Raw genomic sequence first — 26,477 nt, 5'->3', positions numbered from 1 at the left:
TTCTTCCTCTAACTCTCTAACTAGGCCTTTGAAGTGAAAAACCCAGTAAAATTTCTGAAAGGTTCAAAGGGCAATCTTAGACTTAAATTTCCTAATCAGTTATCAATTTTTTGCATGTTAGACATCCACTTTCTTAGCAAATAAGTTTAGCCAAATATATGTGGCCATGTAGTCTGTCTGGTTTTGCCTTACAAAGATTGGTTTAAGATTTGAGCATCAGTTTGCTGTGGAGTTTGCTGCTCTTACGGTATGTCTACACAGTTGATGTTAAAGCGCTGCCGTGACGTTAGGCTGTGTGGTGCTCTCCCAGTGCTGTAATAAAACCGTCTCCGTGAGGGGAAGAGCTCCCAGCACTGTAGCACTATGTACACGGCCACTTTACAGCGCTGAAGCTTGCATTGCTCAGGGGGGTGTTTTTTCACACCCCGAGCGAAGAAAGTTTCAGTGTTGTAAGTGGCAGTATAGACAAGGCCTTAGACATCATATTATTTGGGTAGCAACCCAAAAGAAATAACATTAAGTGGGACTTTTCTCAAAGCCTTGTGGGTGAGGAGACCTGTGTTAGAATCCTGGAAGTATTTTGTAATTTTTTGTGGTGTCCTGGAAATCCTAGTATTAAGGAAGAAAAGAATTCTAGCTTCCTTCTCACTCAGTTTATCTTGAACACTGTCCATTTTGCTCAAGTGTAATCTCATTTGTGAATGAGGAAGCGTTGGAGGTGCTAAGGCAAAGCCAGAGATGGTAACGCAGATCCAAGGTTGGCCTTACTAGCACTTCAGCAACTGGAAAAGCCAACTTTGTTTGCTATTTAAACAAAATACTGAATTTTTTAAAAATTACGTATTTTGAGTCTTGATGTGGCTAGAAGTTTTGCTTTGAATCAGGACTGAAAGGGGAAACAAGAAGTAAATGAATGTTAGAAAAGCTTGAAATACCTCCTTACTTGAATGATCTAGAAGGACATTATGATTCCTCCAGAAATCCCAGTACGCAGGAAGCTAAGAAACTTCCTTCTGCAGGTTAAGGATTTAATTTGAAGAAATGGAAAAACAAAAACAACAAATGTTAAACAATAAACACCACATACACACACACAAACACACAAGTGGTGAGGAGTAGGAGGAAACCACTTGCTTCTTTTAAAGTGTTTGGGGAATAGTGTAGTTAGCAGAATGTTATGTTATGATTGATATTGTCTATGGATAAGATTTGACTTCCCTCCCCCTCCTTTTCTGACTTTGGCATTTTTTTAGAAAGTTAGAAATATGGCCCTGGAAGATGTGGTGATTCTTAATGTTGATACCAACACACTGGAAACCCCTTTTGATGACCTACAGAGCCTTCCCAATGATGTGGTACGTATAAATTGTTTGGATATTTTAAGCTACTGCATTACTAGAAATAGTAATCCTTTTTATCCGTTCAGTTTCTATCATGTGTCTGATGATGGTGCCAAAGCCCCCATGTGTTCTGGTAAGTGAACTGCTTACCCTGTCTTTATCTTTTTTGCCTGACAGAATTTAGTAATCTTTGAGGGATATGGAACCCAAAAGAACATCAGGAGGCTGAAACGTAGGTTACTTTTTGCGCAACCTCTGAATGACAGGGAGGCAAAGTTGACACTTAAGCTGGGAATGCTGCAACTTCGATTAAAATACTGAGTTAATATGTCAGACTCCAAATCCTCTAAAAATTACAAAGTCTTGCAGGAAGAAAAGAAAGAACATGTATGACATATCTACTGTGAAACAAAATTAAAAAAAAAAATGAAATTCAAGCAGATTTTTTGGGGTGGAGCAGAGTGCTGTGTGAAGAGGGAATTTCAAGCCATCCTTACATCCTAAAAGAACAATAAAGGACTGACATTTATTTTTGGAGATACCTTAATGAATCTTTTCCCCTGGTTTCCCCCAACTGGATCTCTGAATTTTAATCAGTGTCCTGTATTGTTTTTAACATAATTTTGAAATCAGGTCACTCGCTTGATAATCCATTACTAAGGGCTTGTCGCCACTTACCATGGATCGACACTGTGATGATCAATCCACCGGGGGTCGATTTAGCGGGTCTAGTGAAGACCCGGTAAATCAACTGCCGATCGCTCTCCCCTCGACTCTGATACTCCACTGGAATGAGAAGCATAAGGTAAGTTGATGGGAAAGTTTCTCCTGTCGACCCAGCATGGAGTAGACACCGCAATAATTCGACCTAAGGTACGTCGACTCCAGCTACGTTATTCACATATCTGGATTGCGTAACTTAGGTCGACTTAGCCCCGTAGCGTAGACCTGCCCTAAGACTGTTTTGTGAAAATAATTCTCAAACTATTATTCCTCCCTACAGGCCTCCTTTCTTGTATTGGAGCGATACTTTAATTCCATTTAAAATGTCTCAACTACTGAATGTTTGGTTCTTTAAATGTACTGAGACAAAGATGTGCCCAATTTATGTTGCACTGTATTGATGCCACCTGATAGTAGAGTATCTTTATTAATGAAACTAAAAGAGGAGATGAGTGGCAAAGTGTGTAGAGCAAGTACACTAGAAGCTTTTTCTAGTCTGACTGGTGTCTTTTTGGGAGAAGACAGAAAAATCTGAGATTCTCTTACTAGCCACGCTCAAAATATTCAGTTGGCTATTAGGATCCATAATTTGTAAAGTGTGCTTCCTTTCACTTAACTTAATGACCTAAATAAAATCCTGTCTTAGTGTGCAGTTGAATACGAAATTGATGTGCAGGGTAGTTCAGAATGTAATCTGGTTCTTTTGTGGTTCGGGAGAAGTAAACTCAAGCAAGGATTTCTCTATAGCTTTTCAGTATTATATATAACAAATGAATATTCTGCCATGCTTCGCCTTGTCATTCACCTGTTTGAAGCATAATTGTTATTGCATGGTGACCAAAATGCAGGCTACTGTTGCAGCTCATAGAAAAGTGGCAGTGTAACATTTTCAAGATTTTCTCCCATAGGACCTGCTTGGAGCATTTTGAAAAACTTCAAAAATTTCAGACTGAAAAAGGAGTACCTTATATTTCACTCAAAGGATAGTCATGTGTCCTGAGATGTGAGTCTGTCCATTTAATAGAATACTAGGCATTCACATGGAGGGCTCTTGCCTTCGTTGCAGAGATGATTGGCATCACAGTGATGCTGAAATACCTTGCTTTGTCCCAGTTTGTTGTGGAAAGGTGGATTCTCTTTGCTGATAACGTTGAGTTTTCTGCTGCAATTTTCAGCAGGATGATCATAGACTGTGACTAATTTTTCACTAAAGGGAAGCCCTATTTCATTTTTGTAGTAGTCATTGAATGTGTGAGTGAATTTTCCTGGTTGATGATGAGGCTTGACTGTGAATCATTTAGCAGCGGGAACTAGAAGAGCAAACACCCTACCGCCATGTACCCTCGCTCCCAGCATTAGCCTATCACTTACTCAGTTAATCCTCACCAGTCCAGATCCTCAGATCAAAATAAAAATGTATAACTGTAGCTTGGCTGCTGTGGTGAAGGTCTGCTGTCCAGATTGGATATACAACTACCTACATGTCAAATATGTAATTTGTCCACAACACTGAAACAACATGACTTCTGGCTGTGGGGCTTTGAGGCCTATAAAGAAGCAGTGTTTTGAGTCCTGACACACAGGAAGGTGAGCATCGTGTTGGTAGCTGTTTGTCTAGATAAGTCATATTCATGTAATTTTGATGTGCAGAATATCTATCTTTTTGATATCCTGCACTAATATGGCACAGCTGTTCCAATCGCAGAGCAATAAACAGAGATAGGAGGAATCTGGAGAAAGTGTTCAAGCCTCCCAACACCATGCATCCATCCTTACTCATCACCAGCATATTTCAAGCATTCCTGGTAAGAATAACTCGACATGGAAGAAGTCATTTGTATTCACCCTGCATAGTTCAGTGCTAAGCCTGCCTGCTGTCTGCCAACTAGTTCCAAGAGAGGTGTTGGCCTTTGTGTTGTGGATAAGACCCCAGAATCTATTTCACACAGACCTCCAAACAGCCAAGAGACAGAAATGGCTGTATTCATGAAGCAAAATTTCAGGGGGAAAAAAGTTCAGAATTTTGCTAGCCTGAGTCACTTTAAAGTCACTAAATGAAAGGAAGTGGAAGCATAACTAAAAACATCTGTTCTCACCCCTAGGGGTTCCATGGCAGTAGCCTTGCAAATCATAGAATCATAGAATATCAGGGTTGGAAGGGACCTCAGGAGGTCATCTAGTCCAACCCCCTGCTCAAATCAGGACAAATCCCCAACTAAATCATCCCAGCCAGGGCTTTGTCAAGCCTGACCTTAAAAATTCCTAAGGAAGGAGATTCCACCACCTCCCGAGGTAACGCATTCCAGTGTTTCACCACCCTCCTAGTGAAAAAGTTTTTCCTAATATCCAACCTAAACCTCCCCCACTGCAACTTGAGACCATTACTCCTTGTTCTGTCATCAGCTACCACTGAGAACAGTCTAGATCCATCCTCTTTGGAACCCCCTTTCAAGTAGTTGAAAGCAGCTATGAAATCCCCTCTCATTCTTCTCTTCTGTAGACTAAACAATCCCAGTTCCCTCAGCCTCTCCTCATAAGTCATGTGTTCCAGTCCCCTAATCATTTTTGTTGCCCTCCGCTGGACTCTTTCCAATTTTTCCACTTCCTTCTTGTAGTGTGGGGCCCAAAACTGGACACAGTACTCCAGATGAGGCCTCACCAATGTCGAATAGAGGGGAACGATCGCATCCCTCGATTTGCTGGCAATGCCCCTACCTATACATCCCAAAATGCCATTGGCCTTCTTGGCAACAAGGACACACTGTTGATTCATATCCAGCTTCTCGTCCACTGTAACCCCTAGGTCCTTTTTTGCAGAACTGCTGCCGAGCCATTCGGTCCCTAGTCCGTAGCGGTGCCTGGGATTCTTCTGTCCTAAGTGCAGGACTCTGCACTTGTCCTTGTTGAACCTCATCAGATTTCTTTTGGCCCAATCCTCCAATTTGTCTAGGTCCCTCTGTATCCTATCCCTACTCTCCAGCGTATCTACCTCTCCTCCCAGTTTAGTGTAATCTGCAAACTTGCTGAGGGTGCAATCCACACCATCCTCCAGATCATTTATGGAGATATTGAACAAAACCGGCCTGAGGACCGACCCTTGGGGCACTCCACTTGATACCGGCTGCCAACTAGACATGGAGCCATTGATCACTACCCGTTGAGCCCGACAATCTAGCCAACTTTCTATCCACCTTATAGTCCATTCATCCAGCCCATACTTCTTTAACTTGCTGGCAAGAATACTGTGGGAGACCATGTCAAAAGCTTTGCTAAAGTCAAGGAACAACACATCCACTGCTTTCCCCTCATCCACAGAGCCAGTTATCTCGTCATAGAAGGCAATTAGATTTGTCAGGCATGACTTTCCCTTGGTGAATCCATGCTGACTGTTCCTGATCACTTTCCTCTCCTCTAAGTGCTTCAGAATTGATTCCTTGAGGACCTGCTCCATGGAGATTATCCTCAGCAAGAGTGGCATATATCAAACTTCTGGAATTGCCACATTCTAAATGATGCCCCTACCCCTGAAGTGTTTCCATTCCTCTGCTGGGATAAGTCACATGCATTGTTATAGCTTAATGCTAGTTAGTTTGGATGATCATTGTTTGCTGTAAGAACAATGATTTCCAGTTACCACAGCCTGGTGAGAGACTATCCATGTCCATTGGAAAGCGACTATTCCCTCAGGGCAGAAGGCAATCCAAGTATGTTTCCCATTCATTGCACTGGGTAATTCATGCATGCTCACTGCTTGCCACTGTGATATCCTTTCACTCTTCAGTAGTCTGCGATGTGACTCCGTTCATCGCTGTATATAGCCAGGTAGGCAGGAAGCAGTGAGTTATGTATGATTCTATGCTCCCTGGCTTTCGTCAGCATTTCAGTCTGTTAAAGTTATTTCAGTGCCTCTTTTTGGTATTTAAATAGCTCTTCATTTTGACTTTATTCTTTGCATCCAAATCTGCCAGCTTGTCATCACTCATGCTAATATGCACAACTGTGGAAATGTCAAACTTGTAAATTTCATAGAATTATGTAAGAAATGTCTGGATACAGTGAATCCTGGGCCTCGTATGTATATATGATTTGTCAACAATCAAGTATTATATTAAATTTTATGGGACTTCATTAAAAGAGCTATTACAGGAGCACTGTAGAACATCAGAAGAGACTTCACCAATAAACCCAAAACTTCAAGCTTTGGAATGTAATAAATTTTAAGAGACTTCCTTCCTTTCATTATTTACTTTTACTTCAAGTTTATAACAGTAAAGAGTTGTGTTTTATTAGTTCAAAATTCTTGATTCAGTTTTCTGCAGGTCTATTTAAAAGCTACATTTTTCTTAGAGGATGTTTGGAGCATTGCAGAGGAAGTGCTGCTAGCAAATTCAATTAACTGGTATGACACATAAATAACATACATGGTATTTTTTTTTCACAACTGCTATATAAACACAGCTGGGTTGAATATGTGTGGTAACAAAGACTTAACTTGAATCATTTTGCTTTGTGTAGTTAATGTCTGGAATCAGTGTTTCCGTCTTATTCCTCATTTGTATTCCTCCTTGTTTCATTATTTTAGTTATCTAGATAATTAATTGTTCTCCTCTAGGTCTTTTCCTTTCCTTTAAACTGTTTTAATATTTGGCTTTCACCACTAGAGAGCAACTGTTTTTCTTTGCAAGAAGTGAATTTATGTCTGTTCTTTCATGCATCGTGTGTTTGGAACTGTAAGTGGATCAAGTTGTTCATCACAGCAGGGAGACTCTGAAGCTGATCTATTATACACACTTTCTTCGGGGGGGGGGAGGTAGGAAGAAAGGAGGGGGAGATTCTGGCGAGTCTCTCTCTCCACTGGGCTCACTCCACATGGATGCATTTGTGATCTATTGGGGGCTATGCCAGTCTATGTTAGCTGAGGGACTAAAAATATCGCTAACAGTTCCACAGTCATGAATGGCTGTTAAGTCAAACCATGCTTTCAATACTGCAAGGTAATGTGAGCACTGAGCACTTCATTAACTCTTGAATATACGCAAAATTTACTTTGGTGAATTAAATCCATTTGCATTCTGCAGAGCTGAGTAACATTTACTTTGGTGTATTCACTGGCAGGCTACTCATGCAATAGGAAATTTTAATAGTCTACTTGTTTTTCTGAACAACTCTTTTTGCTACATTGAAAAAAGAATCCCTTAAGTCCTATGATTTTGCTGGAGACTTTTTCTGAGAGTCATACTTGGGTATGACATTGCTGCCGAAACTGTGGTCTTTCCATAGTTCAGAGTGAGTTATTTGTTACCATTTCAGAGTGAAAATGGGCTATTGTGAAATGTCTCTCCAGTGAATGTGCATGTTACAGAGGTTGGATAACCTTGTGATAGTTCCAGTAGAATCAGATTAAACACCTAACACAGAATGTCAGTGCTTTGCTCTGGCTTGACTCAGCAGTACCTTCTAGCTATCAGACTTCCTGAATTGCCCAGGTCAGCTCCTTTGAAAATCAAGGTGCAAACATCTGCATTAGTAGGTAAATGTTTGAAATGCTAAAGTCTGTCCCTGCTCAACTTTGTGTTTGTGATATTGTGGCCTGTTGCTGATGATATGAGAGTGACAAAGAGCACTTAGAATAGCAATATGCCTTTTAAAATTGCCAATATTAAGAAAGGAGGTTTATTAAGAACTGTGATGATCTTCCAGTTGCATTTGCTGCTGGCATGTTTCCTACATACCCTTCAATGAGTTTCAGCAATGGCTTCAGTTTTTCTGCTTTTATATACTTTGTACAGCCCCTATCAATTTATTTTTAAGTATTTCAAATGATAAGAGTGTCTCATTGGAGTCTTAGTTGTAGACATTAGAGCTTCATATGATAAGGTATAATTACTTTAGTGCAAGAAATAAAAATATTAAGTTTAATCTTTCATTGTGCAATGTTTATTAGATTAAGGCCATTGATTTGAGGTGCCTTGTATATTGCACCAAGGAGATCTTACTCGTGATATGTATTTATGAGTACTTGCAATTGGCTTCTGATTATTTTTGGCTGTCTGTAAATTATTTTTTGCATTGTATTTATATCCCATTCATTAGCAAACTTTCACAATTAGATGCTCTTACACTTTACTGTTTGTTTCTCTTCTTTGTGGGAACTGAAACATGTTTTTTGAGCTATCATAGCAATACTAACTTCTGTTTCTCAATTGCAAATCCATTTTTGAAAGGTAACTTCCATTTATATTTTCTTTTTTTCTGTTTGCTAGAGAATGTTTCTTTATTCATGTTGACAGCTGAAAAGCCTTGGACCTAATTAAAAGAATTTCCACTAGCACCTTTACTGAACCATTTCATTATGCTGCATTGCACAGATTGCATTTTGAAACATGGTGATAGTTTCAATCTGACCTTTAAACCTGAACTGCCAGAAGTATAAAAATCTTCTTTAAAAACACTCCCAGGGTAGGCTGTATGTATATATGTAGGTTGTTTGGTTAGAAATAATCTTTGTATTGAGCGGTCACCATCTTATTACAAAAAATGAAAAAGCATTACCATCTCTTTAGGCAGAATACCAATAGTTCAGTTTATGCAGTCTACTTTGTTTTATGTATTAATTTATTCTAGAGTAAACAAAGGAGCAGCTTTACTTTTGTTCACTCATCAGTCTCTCTAAATACATTATTTTTAATGCTTTGTTATTTAAGCTACATTATTTTATATTAAAAAGTGGTTATTGAGGTAGACTAGTTTGAAATGAGTGTGAATCCATAAAATAAGCACACTGTAGTACCATGTTAAATTTAATTTTAAAGGAGGCTTAAAACTCTCCTCTTATACATACCACACAGGAATGAGTTTAATTTTTTAATGCAGTTCTTTATCAGTAAATAGTTAACACAGTCTATCTGAGGATCTAAGTGATTTAGAAATGCTAATTTATTAAGCCTCACAACACCTCAGTGAGGTATGTCATTATTCTACTTCTTTCATAAATGAGGAACCTAAGATGCAGAGAGGTTATAACTTGCTTTAGGCCACATTAAAAGACTGTCAGAGAGCCAGGAATAGAATCTAGATCTTCTGACTGCCATTCCTGTACTTCAGCATCAAGTGCATCTTTCCCCAAGTTTACACTAATAAAAAAACACACTAACAATTTTTCTGGGTTGATTATGAGATATCTTCAAGATGTAGCTGCAGTGCAATCTTTTAAGAGAGACATAAATTAAAATAACCTATTTTTATGCTAACATAGAAAGCAAAAGCCAAGAAAATAAAAGTTACAGCGGTTACCTGGCCTTTCAAACATGGGTGAGTTACAGATGAAAATAAGAATTATGCTTATTTGTATCCTGTTCAAACTTGAAAATCTGATGGAGCTGTTGTTACATTTGGCCTATTGAGAGCCAGCTCTTTCGGGGACATTATGGTTTCAATTAAAGGAAATGAGCCATAGATTATGGACATGATAGACCCACTAAAACTGTTATGGTCTATCATGTTAGTATGTGCTTAAAGGCTCATTAATGCATGGATCGTTGACATAAACTATAGCATTTGGATTTATAAGCATTGCTGGACACTTCCTTAATTCTCCATCTTATAGTTTGTAATAGTAATATTAGTCCTCTTATGACAGAATCACTGTAGTGCTTCAAAAAAAGTTAAAAATAAATATACAGAAATCTCTTTGTAATTGTATCTGGAACAAAAGTTTGACACGAGCAAGTTAAACGTATTAATATGGGTTACATTTCCTGCAATCCATATTGTAGCATGTACCAGCGAAAAAGACATTACCTTTTTAGATTTTGAGAAACATAAAGAAAAATTAGAAAGAAGGTGAATGTTTAACTAGGACAGCAGAATTGCAAATGCTTAAATTAGACAGCAGAATTGCAAGTTTCAAGAAAAACTGTTCAGCGAGGCCAAGCCCCCACTCATTAAGTAGACCATAAACAGGATTACACAGAGACAATGCATATATTGTATTTCTAGTGCTCTTAAAAATCCTCAGACTTCCTTATGGTTCCTGGTTTTTTCTAGCCCAAAGCTTGTCTTCTGAGCAGCAATGCACACTGGTAGCAAAAGAATTAAGACAGACATCCTTTGGTAGAGTTTCAGAGACATGGAGGAGGTTGGGACACAGATCTATGATCCCTGGAAAGAAACATGGAGATCTTCAAGATAAATTGGAAAATCATAACTATCAGTTCATACCATGTGAGCTGACGGGCTATTTCAGAAAGTATGGCCAGTCATACCTAATCCAGCAGGCAGGAGAATCTCAACACTAAAAATAACCTGGAGAGGAATTAGTTCGTGGGTGAGATTCCATTAGTGATCGTTGCATGGAATGCAGCCAACAGTATTGTCCCAATAAGTATCTCAAGATGGCACCTAAAGCTGAAACAAAAGAAGGCTTTAATGTTTAGGCTTACATGATATAGCTATTTCTATTATATTTATCAGTATGAATTGCTTGCAACCGTTCATTTTCTTCTGTAAATCAAGAGGACTGTTGGTTTCCTACACCTATTTGACCTCTGAAATCTACCCCCATCCCATCGGTGAGACATCTTTCTGTCTTAAGCTGTGGCATTCTATGTCATGTAAAGCAAAGGAAGCAGTAGCTGAGTCTCTTTCAGGAGTATGTGGTATTAGTACTCCTTCCTACATCTTCTGTCTTTTCACCAATTTCACTTCCGTGACATCTGTTTCAAAGGGCTTGTCTTCACTACAGCTACTGGTCGATTTCCGCTACACAATTCGAGTTACATAAGTAGCGTAACTCAAGTTGACATAGCTTAGATCTACTTATTGCGGGGTCCACGCTACTCTATGTCGACGGGAGATGTGTTGCCACTGACATTGCTTCCACCTCTCGTTGAGGCAGAGTACAGAAATCGATGGGAGAGCGCTCTACCATCTATTGAGCGTGTCTCCACTAGACCTGCTAAATCAATGCTGCTGCATCATTTGCAGCAGTGCCAATTTAGCTCTGTGGTGAAGACAAGTGCAAAGAGTGAACTTATCCTGTCCCAGCGTCTTCAACACCAAAAATTGCTGCTGATGAAACTATTTGTTAATGATTTGGCTGCAGTCATTGCAGCTCAGACAGCAAGTTAAACGTTAATGTGTGAAGAGGTTTTTTTAAACTTATTTCTCTGCTTGTGTTTGAAAAGCAAAAATGCTGTCAGTAACAATAGTATGTAGATATTCAACCTTACTTCAGAAGTTATTGAGCTGCAAGCACTAAAAAGGAAAGACAGCAAACTAAGTCACATCCTATTTATATATGAGAAAATTTTAAGTACAGAAAATGGCAATGGGTAATCCTTCAAAACTGCAGCCCTTGGAGTATGGAGAGAAGACCAAAGAAAATTCAGGTAACCTGAATGCTTCGATAGTTTTTAAATTTGCCTGTGTAAGAGGATATACAGTTGATATTTGCTTAGTTACTATCAGTGAGCATTTCTTTGTGTAAATGGTAATGAGACCATTAGGACTATGTTCACCTTATGTGCAGCTCTGTGAATCTGAGGTAATTAAACACCTCCAGTATGAAAGAGAAAGGGCAGTGAAGGTTAAGTGAGGAATAATCTGACGCACAGGTGGTGTAGAGCCTTTGAGAAGCAGGAAGAAAAGAGCCTCAGTTGATATCGACCATTTCAAAGGATGGAAATGTCACCATTGTCATTGGGAGATACTTTTGTCATTTTTATAAGGTTTTTTTTTTTTACTTGAATAAAAACATTTCATTTAGAATTTCAGTTCAAGCTTTTAAAATACATTAAGGGATATGAGTGTGGTGACTCAGTCTGGATATCCTCAAAAATCTTTTATTTCATATTTGTACTATGTAATCAGGATTGGGAACCTATTGTGATAGGCGTTCTACATGCATGCAGAATTTATTCTTTACATATTTTAGCTTTTTTTAGAATAAACTTATATAAAGCTACATATCTATCCCAAAACGTTTATAAACCACTTATAAAATATTTGTGTCATTTCTTTTATATGGCAGGCATTAATATTAAACTTTATTCAGTACCATTCATAAAGAACAAAAAGAAAAAAATCTTTAATAATCTGATACTTCAGCTCCAGAGAGAAAACACAGATCTTTGGGCCTGCTTATGATTTCTTGTTCCTGCCCTAATTAACTAATGACCTTCTTGTCAAATGTTTTTCTATACTTGTTTTTATAGAATTACTCTAGGCAGGCAAAGGGACCATGTTGACAATTCTATATTGAATAAAAAGAGCATCTAAACTACAATATGTACCGTAATCCGGTCTGGCCAAAATAACAGGGATGATGTATCTTGTATAATGCCTCATCAAACGTTGTACATGACTTTTACAAATCCTTAATTCTTTCTCATCTCACGATATCATGCTCCCTTAATCTGACTTGAATTGTAACTAAATATCACCTGTGCATATTTGCCTCATACAGCAGCATTTTATCTTCCTTATGGTTGAAATGGTAGAGTAAAAAGTAGAGTTGGTCAGAAATTTTCCCAGTGAAACAATTTCATCGAAAAATGCCAATTTATGGAACCCCAAAAACACTTCAGGTTCTACAGATTTTTATCAAATCGCTAGCAGAGTTCCAATAGAACCTTGTCTGGTTCTCTGCCAGCTCTGCTGGCAGGCTGCTGGGGAGCCTTCCAGGCTTCCAAGATCCATGGCTCCTGCGCAGGTCCACCATGTAGGCTTCCTGCCCTTGTAGGCTCCCTGCCACCAGAGCTGGGTGTGTGAAAGCCCTGGCTCAAACTATGGCTCTCAAGGTCTAGATTCCTGGCATCACAGTAGGGAGCCTGGAAGCAAAGTGACCCCTAATTCAAGCCAGAATTCTCAAGGCTTCCAGACTCCCTACTACTTAGCTAGACTCCCAGGCCATTTGGCTCCTTGGACCACCTGACTCTTGGGACATCTGGAGTTGGGCAGCCTGGGGAGTCAGCTGATCCAGGAATTTGGAAGTCATGGGGTTCCCAGTGCTGGAGCAGTCACCGTGGCCAGGCTTCCCTAGAGTTGGTAGACCTGGGGATCCCTAGCAACTTCTTATCTGAATCATGTCGGTTTCACAGCTGCCCACTATTAAACAGCAGCAGTGAAATTTAAATACATCATGTCAGTTTCACTTAGCAGCTTCTAGTGATCCAGAGAGCTTTTGCTTTTTTTTAACAAACTTTCTGGTTGATTTCCCGCAAACTGGAAATGATGAATTTCAGACAGGTCTAATTGAAATGCATGTTCTTTTGTGACAATGACATGCTTACACCCTGAAGAAGACTAGCTCCTAGAGCATGTGGTGGTTGTAGGAGGCGCAGGGATATCTGCCATGAGTCATTAGGGACTTCTCCTTTTGGAAATTTCAAAATAACATTTCAGCAGCATGCAGAGGCTCTTACAGATGCTAAAATGAAGCAAGAGGAACTGTCAATCCATTCAGCTGTGTGCATGTGTATGGGGACAATATAAATATAAAAATAAATAAATTGGTCTGTAGATTTTTTGTAATATCTGTCTCTTCCTACTAACTCGTTAGTTAGAAGAAACTAATTACAACTGTCCTCCATTGTTGTGTGAATTCCAGAACTGAAATAATTGCAGAGGCTTTCACTCGCCTTTGGTTTGGCTACAAAAAAAATTTTTAAGTACATCAGAAGCAGAAAGCCTGCCCAACAGTCAGTGGGGTCATTGGATGATCAGATTGCTAAGGGAGCACTCATGGAAGATAAGGCCATTGTGGAGAAGCTAAATGAATTATTTGCATTGGTCACTGCAGAGGATATTGGGGAGATCCCCACACCTAAGCCATTCTTTTTAGATGACAAATCGCAAGGAGCTTTCTCACACTGAGATGTCAATTGAGGTTTTGGAGTAAATTGATAAACAGTAATAAATCACCAGGACCATACGATATTCATTCAAAAGTTCTGAAGGAACTCAAATATGAAATTCCGGAACTATTGACTGTGGTATGTAATGTGTTGCTTACATCAGCTTCTGTAAAAGATGACTGGAGGGTAGCTAATGTAACACCTATTTTTAAAAAAGGCTTCAGAGGTGATCTGGCAATTACAGGATGGTACGGCTAACTTCAGTCCCAGCAAATTGGTTGAAACTATAGTAAAAAACAAAATGATCAGACGCATAGATAAAAACAATGTGTTGGGGATGAGACAACACAGCTTTTGTAAAGGGAAATCATATCTCACCAATCTATTAGAATTCTTTAAGGGAGTCAACAAGCATGTGGACCAGGGTGATCCAGTTAGTATGGTGTACTTGGACTTTCAGAAAGCTTTGACAAAGTCGCTTATCAAAGGCTCTTAAGCAAACTAAGCCGCTATGGGATAAGAGGGAAGATCTTGTCATGAATCAGTAACTGGTTAAAAGATAGGAAATAAAGTGTAGGGTCAGTTTTCACAACGGAGAAAAGAAAATAGCGGGGTCCCCCCAAGGATCTGTACTAGGATGAGTGCTATTCAACATATTCATAAATGATCTGGAAAAAGGGGTGAGCAGAGAGGTGTCAAAGTTTGCAGATGATACAAAATTACACAAGATAGTTCAGTCCAAAGCTGACCGCAAAGAATTACAAAGGGATCTCACTAGACTGAGCGACAAAATGGCAGATGAAATTCAGTGTTGAAAAGTGCAAAGTAGTGCACATGGGAAAAAATAATCCCAGGTAGACATACAGAATGTTGAGGTCTAAATTAGCTGCTACCACTCAAGAAAGAAATCTTGGAGTCATCATAGATAGTCCTCTGAAAACATCTGCTCAATTTGCAGCAGCAGTCAAAAAGGCTTACCGAATATTAGGAACCATTAGGAAAGGGATAGATGATAAACCAGAATATATCATAATGCTACTATCTAAATCCATGGCATGCCCACACCTTGAAAACTGCATGCACTTCTGGTCATCTCATCTTGAAAAAGATATATTAGAATTTGAAAAGGTGCAGAGAAGGGCAACCAAAATGATGAGGGACATGGAACATCTTCCACATGAGGAGAGATTAAAAAGACTGGGAATGTTCAACTTAGAAAAGAGATTACTAATGGGTGATATGCTAGAGTTCTTTAAAATCAAGAATGATATGGAGAAAGTGAACAGGGAAGTGTTTATCCCTTCCCAGAATACAAGACCTAGGGTCACCCAATAACATTAACAGTCAGCTGTTTTAAACTGAACAAAAAAGAAGTATTTCTTCACACAGTGCACATTCAACCTTTGGAACATGTTGCCATGAGATGTTTTGAAGGCCAAAAGTACAAGTGGGTTCAAAAAAGAATGAGACAAATTCATGGAGAATAGGTCCATTAATGGCTATTAGCCAAGGTGCATAGGGATGCAACTCAATGCTCAAGGTGTCCCTAAACCTGCAGCTGCCAGAGGCAGGGTCTGGGTGACAGGATGGATCATTTGATAAGTTTTCCTATTCTTTTGATTCCCTCTGAAACATCTGTTGCTGGCTGCAGTCAGAGACAGGATACTGGTCTCAATGACTGTTCTTATATGCTGAAAGTAAGGGAATGAAGTTCATTGGTGGGTCCTGAGGGGGAATATGTGCAACTATACAGACTGGACAAAAGGACACCAAAATCCTTGTCGCTTTAAACATTTAACAATAAGTAAGGCAGGCTTTAAAATACATGTCCTTATCTTCCTGCAGCCCTGCCTGCAGGCTTCCAAGCAGAATGTGATCATCTGCTAGTGGGCCAAAACAAGTAGCTGAATATGCAATTTTCCTAGGACTGAAAACTCCAGGTTTGTACTCTGTGTCATTCTTTCTCACACGTGCAGCAGATGCTGGGACACTTGGTGAAACTTCTTTGGCTAGTTCCCAGTTCAGTAAGTTGTTTGTTTATGCTGTGAGGATGATCTAGGACTGTTGTGTACTTACAGGTTTCTGCACTCAAGAACAGATTAAAGAAAGTCTCCACAACTACTGGGGATGGTGTGGCAAGAGCATTCCTAAAAGCGCAGGCCTCTTTCTTTGGGAGCTACAGAAATGCACTGAAAATTGAACCCGTAAGTAGGACATCAATATGTTAATATAAATGCAGATGTATAGCGGTGGTGGAAATTGCCCGTAAGATGTTTGTATGCATAAGGAATGGGGTGGTGAATAATACCAAGAATATTATAAGAGCTGTCAAGTGATTAAAAAAATTAATTGCGATTAATCACACAATCGCACTGTTAAACAATAATAGAATACCATTTATTTAAATATTTTTGGATGTTTTCTACATTTTCAAATATATTGATTTAAATTACAACACAATACAAAGTGTTCAGTGTTCACTTTATATTTATTTTTGATTACAAATATTTGCATTGTAAAAAAAAAGAGAATATTTTTCAATTCACCTAATACAAGTACTGTAGTGCAATCTCTTTATCGTGAAAGTTGAACTTACTAACTTAGAATTATGTACAAAAAAAATGTATTCAAAAACAAAACAATGTAAAACTTTAGCACCTACAAGTCCACTCAGTTCCATTTCTTGTTTAGCCAGTCGCTCAGACAAACAAGTTTGTTTCCATTTGCAGGAGATAATGCTGCCCTCTTCTTGTTTACAATGTCACCTGAAAATGAGAACAGGCATTCGCATGGCACTGTTGTAGCTGGCGTTGCAAGATATTTACATGCCAGATGCACTAAAGATTCATATGTCCCTTCATGCTTCAACCACCATTCCAGAGGACATGCATCCATGCTGATGAGGGGTTCTGCTCAATAACAATCCAAAGCAGTGCGGACCAACACATGTTCATTTTCATCATCTGAGTCAGATGCTTCCTGCAGAAGGTTGATTTTCTTTTTTGATGGTTCAGGTTCTGTAGTTTCTGCAAAAGTGTGTTACTCTTTTAAGACTTTTAAAAGCATGTTCCACATCTTGTTCCTCTCAGATTTTGGAAGGCACTTCAGATTCTTAAACTTTAGGTCGAGTTCTGTAGCTATATTTAGACATCTCACATTGGTACCTTCATTGCGTTTTGTCAAATCTGCAGTGAAAGTGTTCTTAAAATGAACAACATGTGCTGGGTCATCATTCAAGATTGCTATAACACGAAATGTATGGCAGAATGCGGGTAAAACAGATCAGGAGACATACAGTTCTCCCCCAAGGAGTTCGGTAACTAAGTAATTAATGTGTTTGGTTTTTTTAACAAGCATCATCAGCATGGAAGCATGTCTTCTGAAATGGTGGCCGAAGCATGAAGGGGCATACGAATGTTTAGCATATCTGGCTTGGAAATACCTTGCAATGTTGGCTACGAAAGTGCCATGCGAATGCCTGTTCTCTCTTTCAGGTGACATTGTAAATAAGAAGTGGGCAGCATTATCTCCTGTGAATGTAAACAAACTTGTTTGTCTCAGCAATTGGCCGAACAAGAAGTAGGACTGAGTGGACTTGTAGGAGCTAAAGTTTTACATTGTTTTCTTTTTAAGTTCAGTTATGTAACAAAAAAATCTACATTTGTAAATTGCACTTTCATGTTAAAGAGATTGCACTACAGTATTTGTATGAGGTGAACTGAAAAATACTATTTCTTTTGTTTATCATTTTTACAGTGCAAATACTTGTAATAAAAAATAATATATAGTGAACACTGTACACTTAGTATTCTGTGTTGTAATTGAAATCAATATATTTTAAAATGTAGAAAAACATCCAAAAATATTTAATAAATTTCAATTGTTATTCTACTGTGTAGAAGAGTGCGATTAAAACTGTGATTAATCATGGTTCATTTTTTTAATCGCAATTAATTTTTTTTAGTTAATCACGTGAGTTAACTCCAATTAATTGACAGCCCTAATTATAAGGCTTTTATGTAAATCAGTAATGCAGACTCAGCTGGAATGCTGCATGCGGTATTGGTCACTGAATCTCAGAAAGGATGTTGTGGAAATAGAAGAAGAAGAAGAGATAAAGGGCCTGGAAGAGAGATAAAGGGCCTGGAAGAAGTCTTGTATAAAGAGAACTTGAAAAGAATTAGGTTTATTTACTTTAGAAAGGAGATGATTAAGAGGGGACATGATAGAAGTATGTAAAATAATAAATGGTGTGGAAAAGGTAGATTAGGAACTTCTGTTCACCCTGTCTCATAACAAAAAAATAAGGGGATATTCACTGAAATTTAAAAGGTGGAAAATTTAAAACAAATAAAAAGAAATACTTTTTCACACCACATATACTTGCACTGTGGAACTCATTGCCACAGTAAGGCATTGAGACCAAGAATGTAGCAAAATTCAAAAGGAGATTGGATATTTATATGGATAGCGACAATAGCCAGAGTCGTTATACTTAATGACAAAAAAGTTTTGAAGGGATATTAATCCTACTTCAGAGATTAAGCCAATCTCTATCTATTATAGACCAGGAGGAGACCTATGTGGGAGCAGTGGGGTTCTTGTACTGTCTTCTGAAGCATTTGGCACAGACCACAGTCAGAGACACTTTACTGGACTAGATTGACCTCAGATCTGATCCAGTCTGGCAGTATCTCTATTCCCATGTAAGGGTTTTATGAAGCTCTTGTCATGGTGATTGGCCTCCCCTGAAGACAGAATATGAATGTAGTCCTATTGGCCCATGACAGATAGGGACTGTGTAGATGATATTATGAACAAGTTAGCGATAATGCACAAGGTTTGAGCCAGAAGGTACACAGAGGATGGAAGGGGCTAATAGCTTAATGATCCATAGAATATCTCTAACAGTCTTAGTGAGAGTGCAATTCCCTTCCTCAAAACAGAGTAGACTACCACACAGGTAAATTAAAGCAAAATGTGGGGGATATTTTTTACCTGATATTCAGGCACTCATTAAGGCCACTGCAGTTTAGACTAATGGGAGGTGCACAAGAAAATCCCCGCTGAGTGGAGAATTTACCTTTTGCCTTAATGCTTTCATCCATGATTGTGTTTCCTTGAGCATTCAAGGATCAGAATGGAGAATTGGTGGCTGCGGTGAGGAGCAGGAATAATATAGCGAGAGGCGGAGTTGAAGTAATGGGGGATGGATGGGTTAGTGATGACTCAAGAAAGGGTGCTGTCTTCTGCATTCTGTCTCTGGGGATGAATATAGAATTCTGGTATGCAGGCATGTAAACACATTTCACACACACTGTTTGTTAGAACAAAAGACAGAATTTGGGATCAGATATAGTTTTTTTATTTCCTTATATTTTCCCTGTTCAGAAACCCATTACAGCCCCTTCATTTCTGCACTTAATATTTTGCATACTATGAATTATTTGTGGATTTTCATAAAGCTGGAGGGAAGGAAGTAGCTTGATCAGATTTTTAAATAGTCTGTCCAACATCCTCAATGAATGAGCATCATTCCACTCAGACATATTCACTGTTAAAAAATAACGCTATTGAACAGAGCTGACCTGAGTCTGTTTCTCCTATTCTGATAGCAAGGATATTTGTATGGTATGTGTATAAATATAAATGCATTTGATCTATCTGTGTAGGGCTCATAAAAGTATCAAGTGTGAATGGTATGCTTTTTAAAGTACCAAATATTAACTAACAGGAGCTACTTTAATTCCCATCCATATAATTAACAAAAGTGAAAGCAGCAAGGCAGCCTGGCTGTAAGCCTCCTTTATCCATGTCAAGCAGACACCGACTTCCCCTCATTCGTTTAGGCCTTTCTTGCTCTCTGACACTCCTCCCACTAGTTGCCAGGCAACTCTAGGAGTATTGGTGTGCGTGCTGCTTGGATATGTGTGAGGGATTAACTAGTTAAGGTTGGGGTTTTTATGAAGAAGAATAAATTTTTAAATTGCTTTACTGGGAATAACATCTGGTATTTTGAAGGCTGAATGTTACAGATGAGATATCAAAATTGGTTGATGATGACACACACCTTTTGAAACTACAATTCCCCCTTTTAGGGAGAGCTAATGTGAACAAGTAAAAAGCCTCATTTGGTGTGCACATTATTCCCAGAAACAGAAACTCTAAACATAATTGAAAAGTCCTGTTGTACAAATCTGTTTTAAAAACCCTATTTTGTAGGAGATTCTTAGTCTGATCTCAAAGATCAGGGAATATGAAGGAACAGCGATTTCTAAGTCCTTATATGCGTGATCTCATAGCAGTATAACATTTTTGATGCTGTAACAGAGATGTTATATGAAAACAGAGCAGCTTTGTATACTAGAACCACCTCGATGGAGTTGGCTAGAATGCTATGTTCAAATCCCACACTTTTCAAACTGTCTTGATGGACTGGTGATTAAAGCATAGGTCTAGGAGTCAGGTGACCTGGATTCTGTTACCAGTTCTGCCAAGGACTTCCTGCATACTCCTGTCCCAGTCATACACTCCATGAATGTCTCAGGGTTTCTTCTGTAAAATACTGATAACTTATCTACTTCAGTGGAGAGGGATGGTTTTGAGGGGTGCAGTCCATTGGGAATTAGTTCAAATTCTATTGGGAAAAACTTTAAATTTTGCCTGATGCATAGTGAATGTCAGAGTGCAGCATATAATTCCAGACTGACCACCCATACAGTCAAACTGTGAATAGATTGAACCGTTATGGGCCCAATCTCTGTTTATAAGAGCACAAGCATAAGTAAGAAACAAGCAAGGAGATTCAGAAGAGTTGCCAGTCAGCTTTAGAAAATTCTCCTTTCTCAACATCTTGATCACCTCTCAAGCCTATTCCATTCACTCAGACATCATCCATGTGGTCTGGTCAAGGCAGGAGCTCAGTTTCTTGTGCTGCACTACTGAGACATCTTCAGCTGCTGAATCGCATTTTGGTTTGGCAAGAGTCCAACAGAGGTTTGTGGACTGGAAGAACCCTGCACCCGAAAAAGCTCTTCATAGCAACATTTCCAAATGAGGAAAGTTTTAGTTTTAATTCACATTTGCTATAGTTAACTTTCAAAACTATTTAACAGTGTCAAATTAAATTGTTCTGGGTGTTTTGAAATAAATTGAAAAGCAAATGCAAGAAGCAGCTTTAAGCAAAAGTGTTCTAAGAGGGCAAGTAATATTTTCAGATATTTCAACCTGGTCTGCCTTTGATATTGTCTTTTCTAACATTATTGCACTCTTCAGCATGCCAGTGTAAATGTGCACCTAGGCAATATTAGACATGATCTGTGGAGATTCCACCTCTTACAAAATCACAGTACACAGTGAACAATGAGTGCTAAATAGGAAAATAATTGCCAGGAAAGTGCTGCTATTAATTTTTGGTAGTGCTAATTTTGTAAGACAGTTTCCTGACTTAAATCAATGCATGTGGTGTGCACAGACTTTTGGGGGCAAGCAAAGTGGGATCATGCTGCTTGATCATTACTTTTTCATTGTTTCTTTGTGGTCCAGAATTTGTCAAAAGATGGACTCCCAAACACATGATATATTTAAGAAACATGTTAATTAGGGCTGACTAGAAAATAAGAATTCTGTTTTGCAAAAAAAATAAAAATAAATAAAAATAAAAAATTGGGGGTGGGGGGTTGAATTTTGTTTTTGATCCACCTCTGAATGAAAATGAGATCTTTCAAAAATGTTTACGAAAAAGGACAAGAGACCCATCCTGGAATAACTAATAGCTCAGAGGTTAGGGGACCTCATCTAGGATGCAGAAGACCTAGGTTCAAGTCCCTGTTCTGCCTGATTCTGACTCAGTCACTCTCTTTCTTTCTTTGGCCCAATGAATATTTAAAGTATGTATACAAAGTGGAACAATTCCAGAGGAGAGAGAGAGAGAGACTGACAATAGCCTGGTGGTTAGGGATGTGGGAGACCCAGATTCAAATCCCTAGTTTGCCTGATTTGAAGCAGGGACTTGAACCTGGGTCTTACACATCCCTAACCATTGAACTATTAGCTTTTCTGGGGTGGGTCACTCTCTCTCACACACCCACATCCACACCAGAAATTCCATCTTGTACCTGAGAAACCCTTCAAATTACATTTTTCTGCGAAAAGTTTCAGAGTCGACATAGCATTTGTTGGGGAAAAAATTCCCAACCATCTCTAATGTTTTCTTATCTTTTTATTACATGGAGCCTCTCATTCCAAAGGTTATGAGGTTACATACTAGACATATAGGACAATACTTTGACCAGCAGTTAGTTGTGATGTTAAACTTTCCATTGTCGTTAGTAATCTATAGCTTTTGAATTAGGAAGTATTTCTAGATTGTAGAATCTGCAACTCTACATTTAAGCACAAAGACTGATGTAGTAAAATTACTGATGCATTTACACTTCCCACTGAGTTTTTCTGTAACTGTTCGGTGTCAAATCTTAAACTATGGAAGAATTTGTCACAAATGGTATATATACTGTTCCCTGCTTCTCTGTTAAATAAAGTACATAAAGAGGCAATGTACTTTTCTTTATTGAGGTAGGATTTTACCCTTAGATATGTTACCTACAGTTTTTAAAGACATCTACCTTTCTAACATCACAGATGTCTCCTATTGTTAACGGGAATGATTACGTTGAATGTTTGTGATTATTAATTCTTTACATCTTTTAAGAGGAGATGAATTCATGATCATCCCTCAAACACTAAAGCCAGAAAACTGGGTCATCCTCAAAAGAAATAAATGCAATATTTTGTTAAATATTTATAGCTACATACATGTTGTTAATTGTAGAGAAAGACAGAGTCAAGACTTTCAAGTTTGTCTCATCAAAAATGTTAACAATGCTCTTTCCTGCAGTGACACCTAGTGGTTAGAGCTACCATTTCCTCACCTTTCTTTCTCCTACATAGTTAATATTCATATTCTCTTATTAAGAAACAAATGTAATAACACCTATGACAGTGACCAGCGTACTAGACAAATTCCATGAAAAGGAATAATATTTAGGGCATAGTGCAATAGAATGTATAGGTTCAAAAATTTCATCTTGCAGTACCGCCTACTCTAAACTACATGTGAGTGCTTGTATGTTAGAGGCATGTCACTTTATCTGAATATCTGACTAGTCTAATGAGATTGACATGCCATCTTCTCAAAGGACTGGCATTGCTATCTCTTTGTTTCCATTGGGGCAGGTATGGATTTTCAATTCTTTGCTGTCTGCCTTGTGGTTAATCCAAGCACAAGTCAGTGTCTGTCATGTTCCACAGACTTTAGCCCTGTAAGATGGCAGTAGCAGATGAGCTTACATGAAAACATATCTATGCTACCTCTCTTTTGTCCACATTTGCATTTCCTGAATTCTTCCATTAGAATCATACCCGTGAGCTAGAATATTTTCTATTTGATAGAAGTGTTGATAGAGGATCTTGTTTATCTGTATTTTGTTTACTAGGCCACATTAGTAATCTGGGCAAATATTTCTCCTTTCACATCTTGGTTTTGATCAGTAATATTTCATTAACATTAGTGTAACATGAGTTTAAACTTCGTCTGGACCTCTTTTCTCATGTGATACCTAATACCTTTCATAGATAATCTGGGAAAAAAGACTTACCGTATGTACTCGTTCATAAGCTGAACATTTTTGGTAAAAAAGTGACACATCAAAGAGCAGGGGTTAGCTTATAAATGGGTCTACGCCAAAATTTGATTATTTTAAACTCTATGAAATTATTGAATTGAATATCTAATACATTGTCATTTTGCTCCAGGTAAACAAAACGTCCCGACCCACCAGCGGCGTATCCTGACCGTCTGGGAGCCAAAGTTTGCCAGCCCCTGAAATATAGGGTCGGCTTATGAAAGGGTCATACAGTTTTTTCTATTTTTACCTATCCATCTTGGGGGGTCAGCTTATAAAAGAACAGGCTAATGAATGAGTATATACAGTAATTTTCCAATCCTATTTAGATGCTGAAATCTAATTCTAAAGGACCCACTCTAAGGTGAGTGTCCTCCCTAGAATTTCCTTCTGAGTTTGCTATTATCACGTACAACCATATATAGAAAAGTTGTAGTCTCTCTAAATGACACTCTGTATACTTGATATGATAGGTATATGAATCACGACATACTGTAAACTCTTAAATAGACCCTTTTTTCTTCTGACAAGGTGTTTGAGAGCCCTGACTGGACTGATGCTCTCTAATGTACACTGAGAAAAGCATGGGTCTTGGTTTGTTATTTTTTAAATGGCTGGCCTAGTTCACCAGAGATTTAGTAATCCTTTTGTCAGGGTGTTGAACTTCACATTCTTTGCAAAGTGTTTTTTGCATTCGTTACTATGTTGCTTTTCTCTCATTTACAAAATCTGTTTAATCCTCATTTTAAAAGGATTGTGAGGACCTATATCCAGTTCTGTGGTAAGAAAGCAACTCTCTTCAGCGCAGTGTGTCTGTTGTGATATCTGTAGGTGCTTTAATATCTGCCAGCCTATGGCACATTGCCCCTCTACTTTCAGACACCCTTTATGAGGGTGTGAAATGATTAATATAGTTATTCTACTATCCTCGGTGAGAACTATATTACATCTCCTCATTGGCTCACATTGTTTTCTTAATAGGGTCTAATCAAGTACTTTAGCATTCCGCCTTATTGCATAGTCTTCTTGGTCTTTCTAGCTAGATCAGAGTGTTGTCATTACTTCATTCAAACCTCTGTTCTGCATATTGAGGCATCACTGGTTACTCAGCAGGACTATACTGTTTCTTAATAAAAACAGATTTTAAAAAAGGGAATGGTTGGTGGTGTTTAAAAAAAATAACTTCAGGCTGCCCACAGATTACATATTTCATAGTCAAAGAAAACGAAAAAGATTTTGAGGCAAATATTACCCTTCTGTAACATAGTCGTCGTCTTATTGAGAGTGACCTCCAGATTTGTAATCTGCTTTTAACTCTCTGGCACTGCATTGCTGGCAATTCTTTGTGACCCTAATTTTGTAGGCCCCTTACAAATCAAAACTGTTTTGTGTTGTCACTGCTGGCTCTGCAGTATCAGTGAAGCTACCATATTCTTCCCAGATCTGTGTTGGCATCAAACAATAGGTATTAAAGTGATAGGGGATATGTGTTTTGTGGGGGTGTTGGTTTGGAGAATGTTTTGCAAAGAAAACAGCAGCAATAAAATTAATAGGGAACAATATTACTGAAATTTTAAGACAATAAAAATAAAAGTATAATAGGCATAGATAGTTATTCGTATCCCTACAGTGGTTCTGATACTGTACAAGATTGCTGGTAATTTTAAATGATTCAAGAGTTTATTGCAGCTTTTCTGTATAACCTTGATATTTCAAGTTAAATAATAGTAAATAGATATCACTTTGACAATTATATGGTTAAAACAAGTAAACGTCTTAATGAAATCTTAATTAATTTCCTTTGTGTCTTCATTGTTGATTATTTTACATTATACTGGTTTATCAGCATGAACAATAACTTGTTGTGTAACTGGTTCATTTCTGAACGACTTAACAGTTCTGAATTGATTTGGATTGAATTTAGCTTAAATCATATCCAGATACATCCAGCTAAAACTAAATGCTGAATCTCAGTGGACAGAAGCAAATGTACCTTTCCACTTCCACACACATCATGCACTTTCCATGATGAAGTTAATTGGTAATTTACTAAGTCTGACAAGGAGGACTGAATGTTCAGGTTTATTTTTAACCCACCCACTGCATTTCTTAAAGATAGTGGGCAAATATTATTTGCCAGGTGCAGTGAATGTCAGAGTCATTATTGTAACTCTAATACTTCAAAATTTGCTATGAAAATTACTAGATTTACAAATATAGAAAATATATAAACAACCCCAAATAGCCCTAACCTATTAATATACAGTATATTATCAGTTTTCAAAGTACTTTAACTGACTTATGTAGTATATGTGTGCATGTGGAGGGAAAGAAGGAGGAGAGACAGTTTACCTCATATCATGGGAAATATGTTTGTCTGTACACTAGAAATTACTGAGTTAGGAGCAAGGGTCCAATTAGATCTCAACAATAAGTTCCAAATGTGCATTTACATCAGCTATGCATTTAAGCATTGACACATGAAAATATATCTTCTGTGGCACATCTCCCTTTGCAATGCAGTCAGCTCCTCTGTTGTCTTGCATTCTTTAAGTGCTGTACTTCCTAAATTTGGTCCTCTTTCCAATTGACTTTTCTTTGCACAAAGAACAGTTGTTGTTGCTTTCTTCTTATCTTTATTGTACTATTTGGGGGATGTTGGCATAGAGCTGGATTCTAAATAAGAGGAGATGGGAGATAACACTTTTAAATTTAATTTTTGTAATAATCTCATTTTCTTAAAAAAGATGTAATGAGGAACTTTGAGGCATTATAGAAAAATCATCATTTTGAGTGAAAAATCCCATCTTTTCCTTTATTAACAGTTACATTTAGTTAATTTTATAGGAAAGAAAATGTATTAAACCTTTTAACCT

The 26,477-nt window shown here is 38.1% G+C and overlaps 1 protein-coding gene across 8 annotated transcripts in view; it reads left to right on the top strand.

Moving 5' to 3' along the window:
• Positions 1-26,477, top strand: part of DENND1A (DENN domain containing 1A) — a 413,337-nt gene that overhangs the window by 232,742 nt on the left and 154,118 nt on the right. For all 8 annotated transcript variants that reach the window (XM_077835776.1, XM_077835774.1, XM_077835772.1 and 5 more), the window contains exons 12-13: positions 1,254-1,355; positions 15,997-16,122. In XM_077835776.1, the coding sequence (XP_077691902.1) occupies positions 1,254-1,355; positions 15,997-16,122 (228 nt within the window). The remainder of the gene's footprint in view (positions 1-1,253; positions 1,356-15,996; positions 16,123-26,477) is intronic.

This window comes from Eretmochelys imbricata, chromosome 16 (genome assembly GCF_965152235.1).
Source record: "Eretmochelys imbricata isolate rEreImb1 chromosome 16, rEreImb1.hap1, whole genome shotgun sequence".
Lineage (NCBI taxonomy): Eukaryota > Metazoa > Chordata > Testudines > Cheloniidae > Eretmochelys > Eretmochelys imbricata.
Note: the sequence above shows the minus strand (reverse complement) of the source record. Positions and strands in the feature narration are given on the sequence as shown.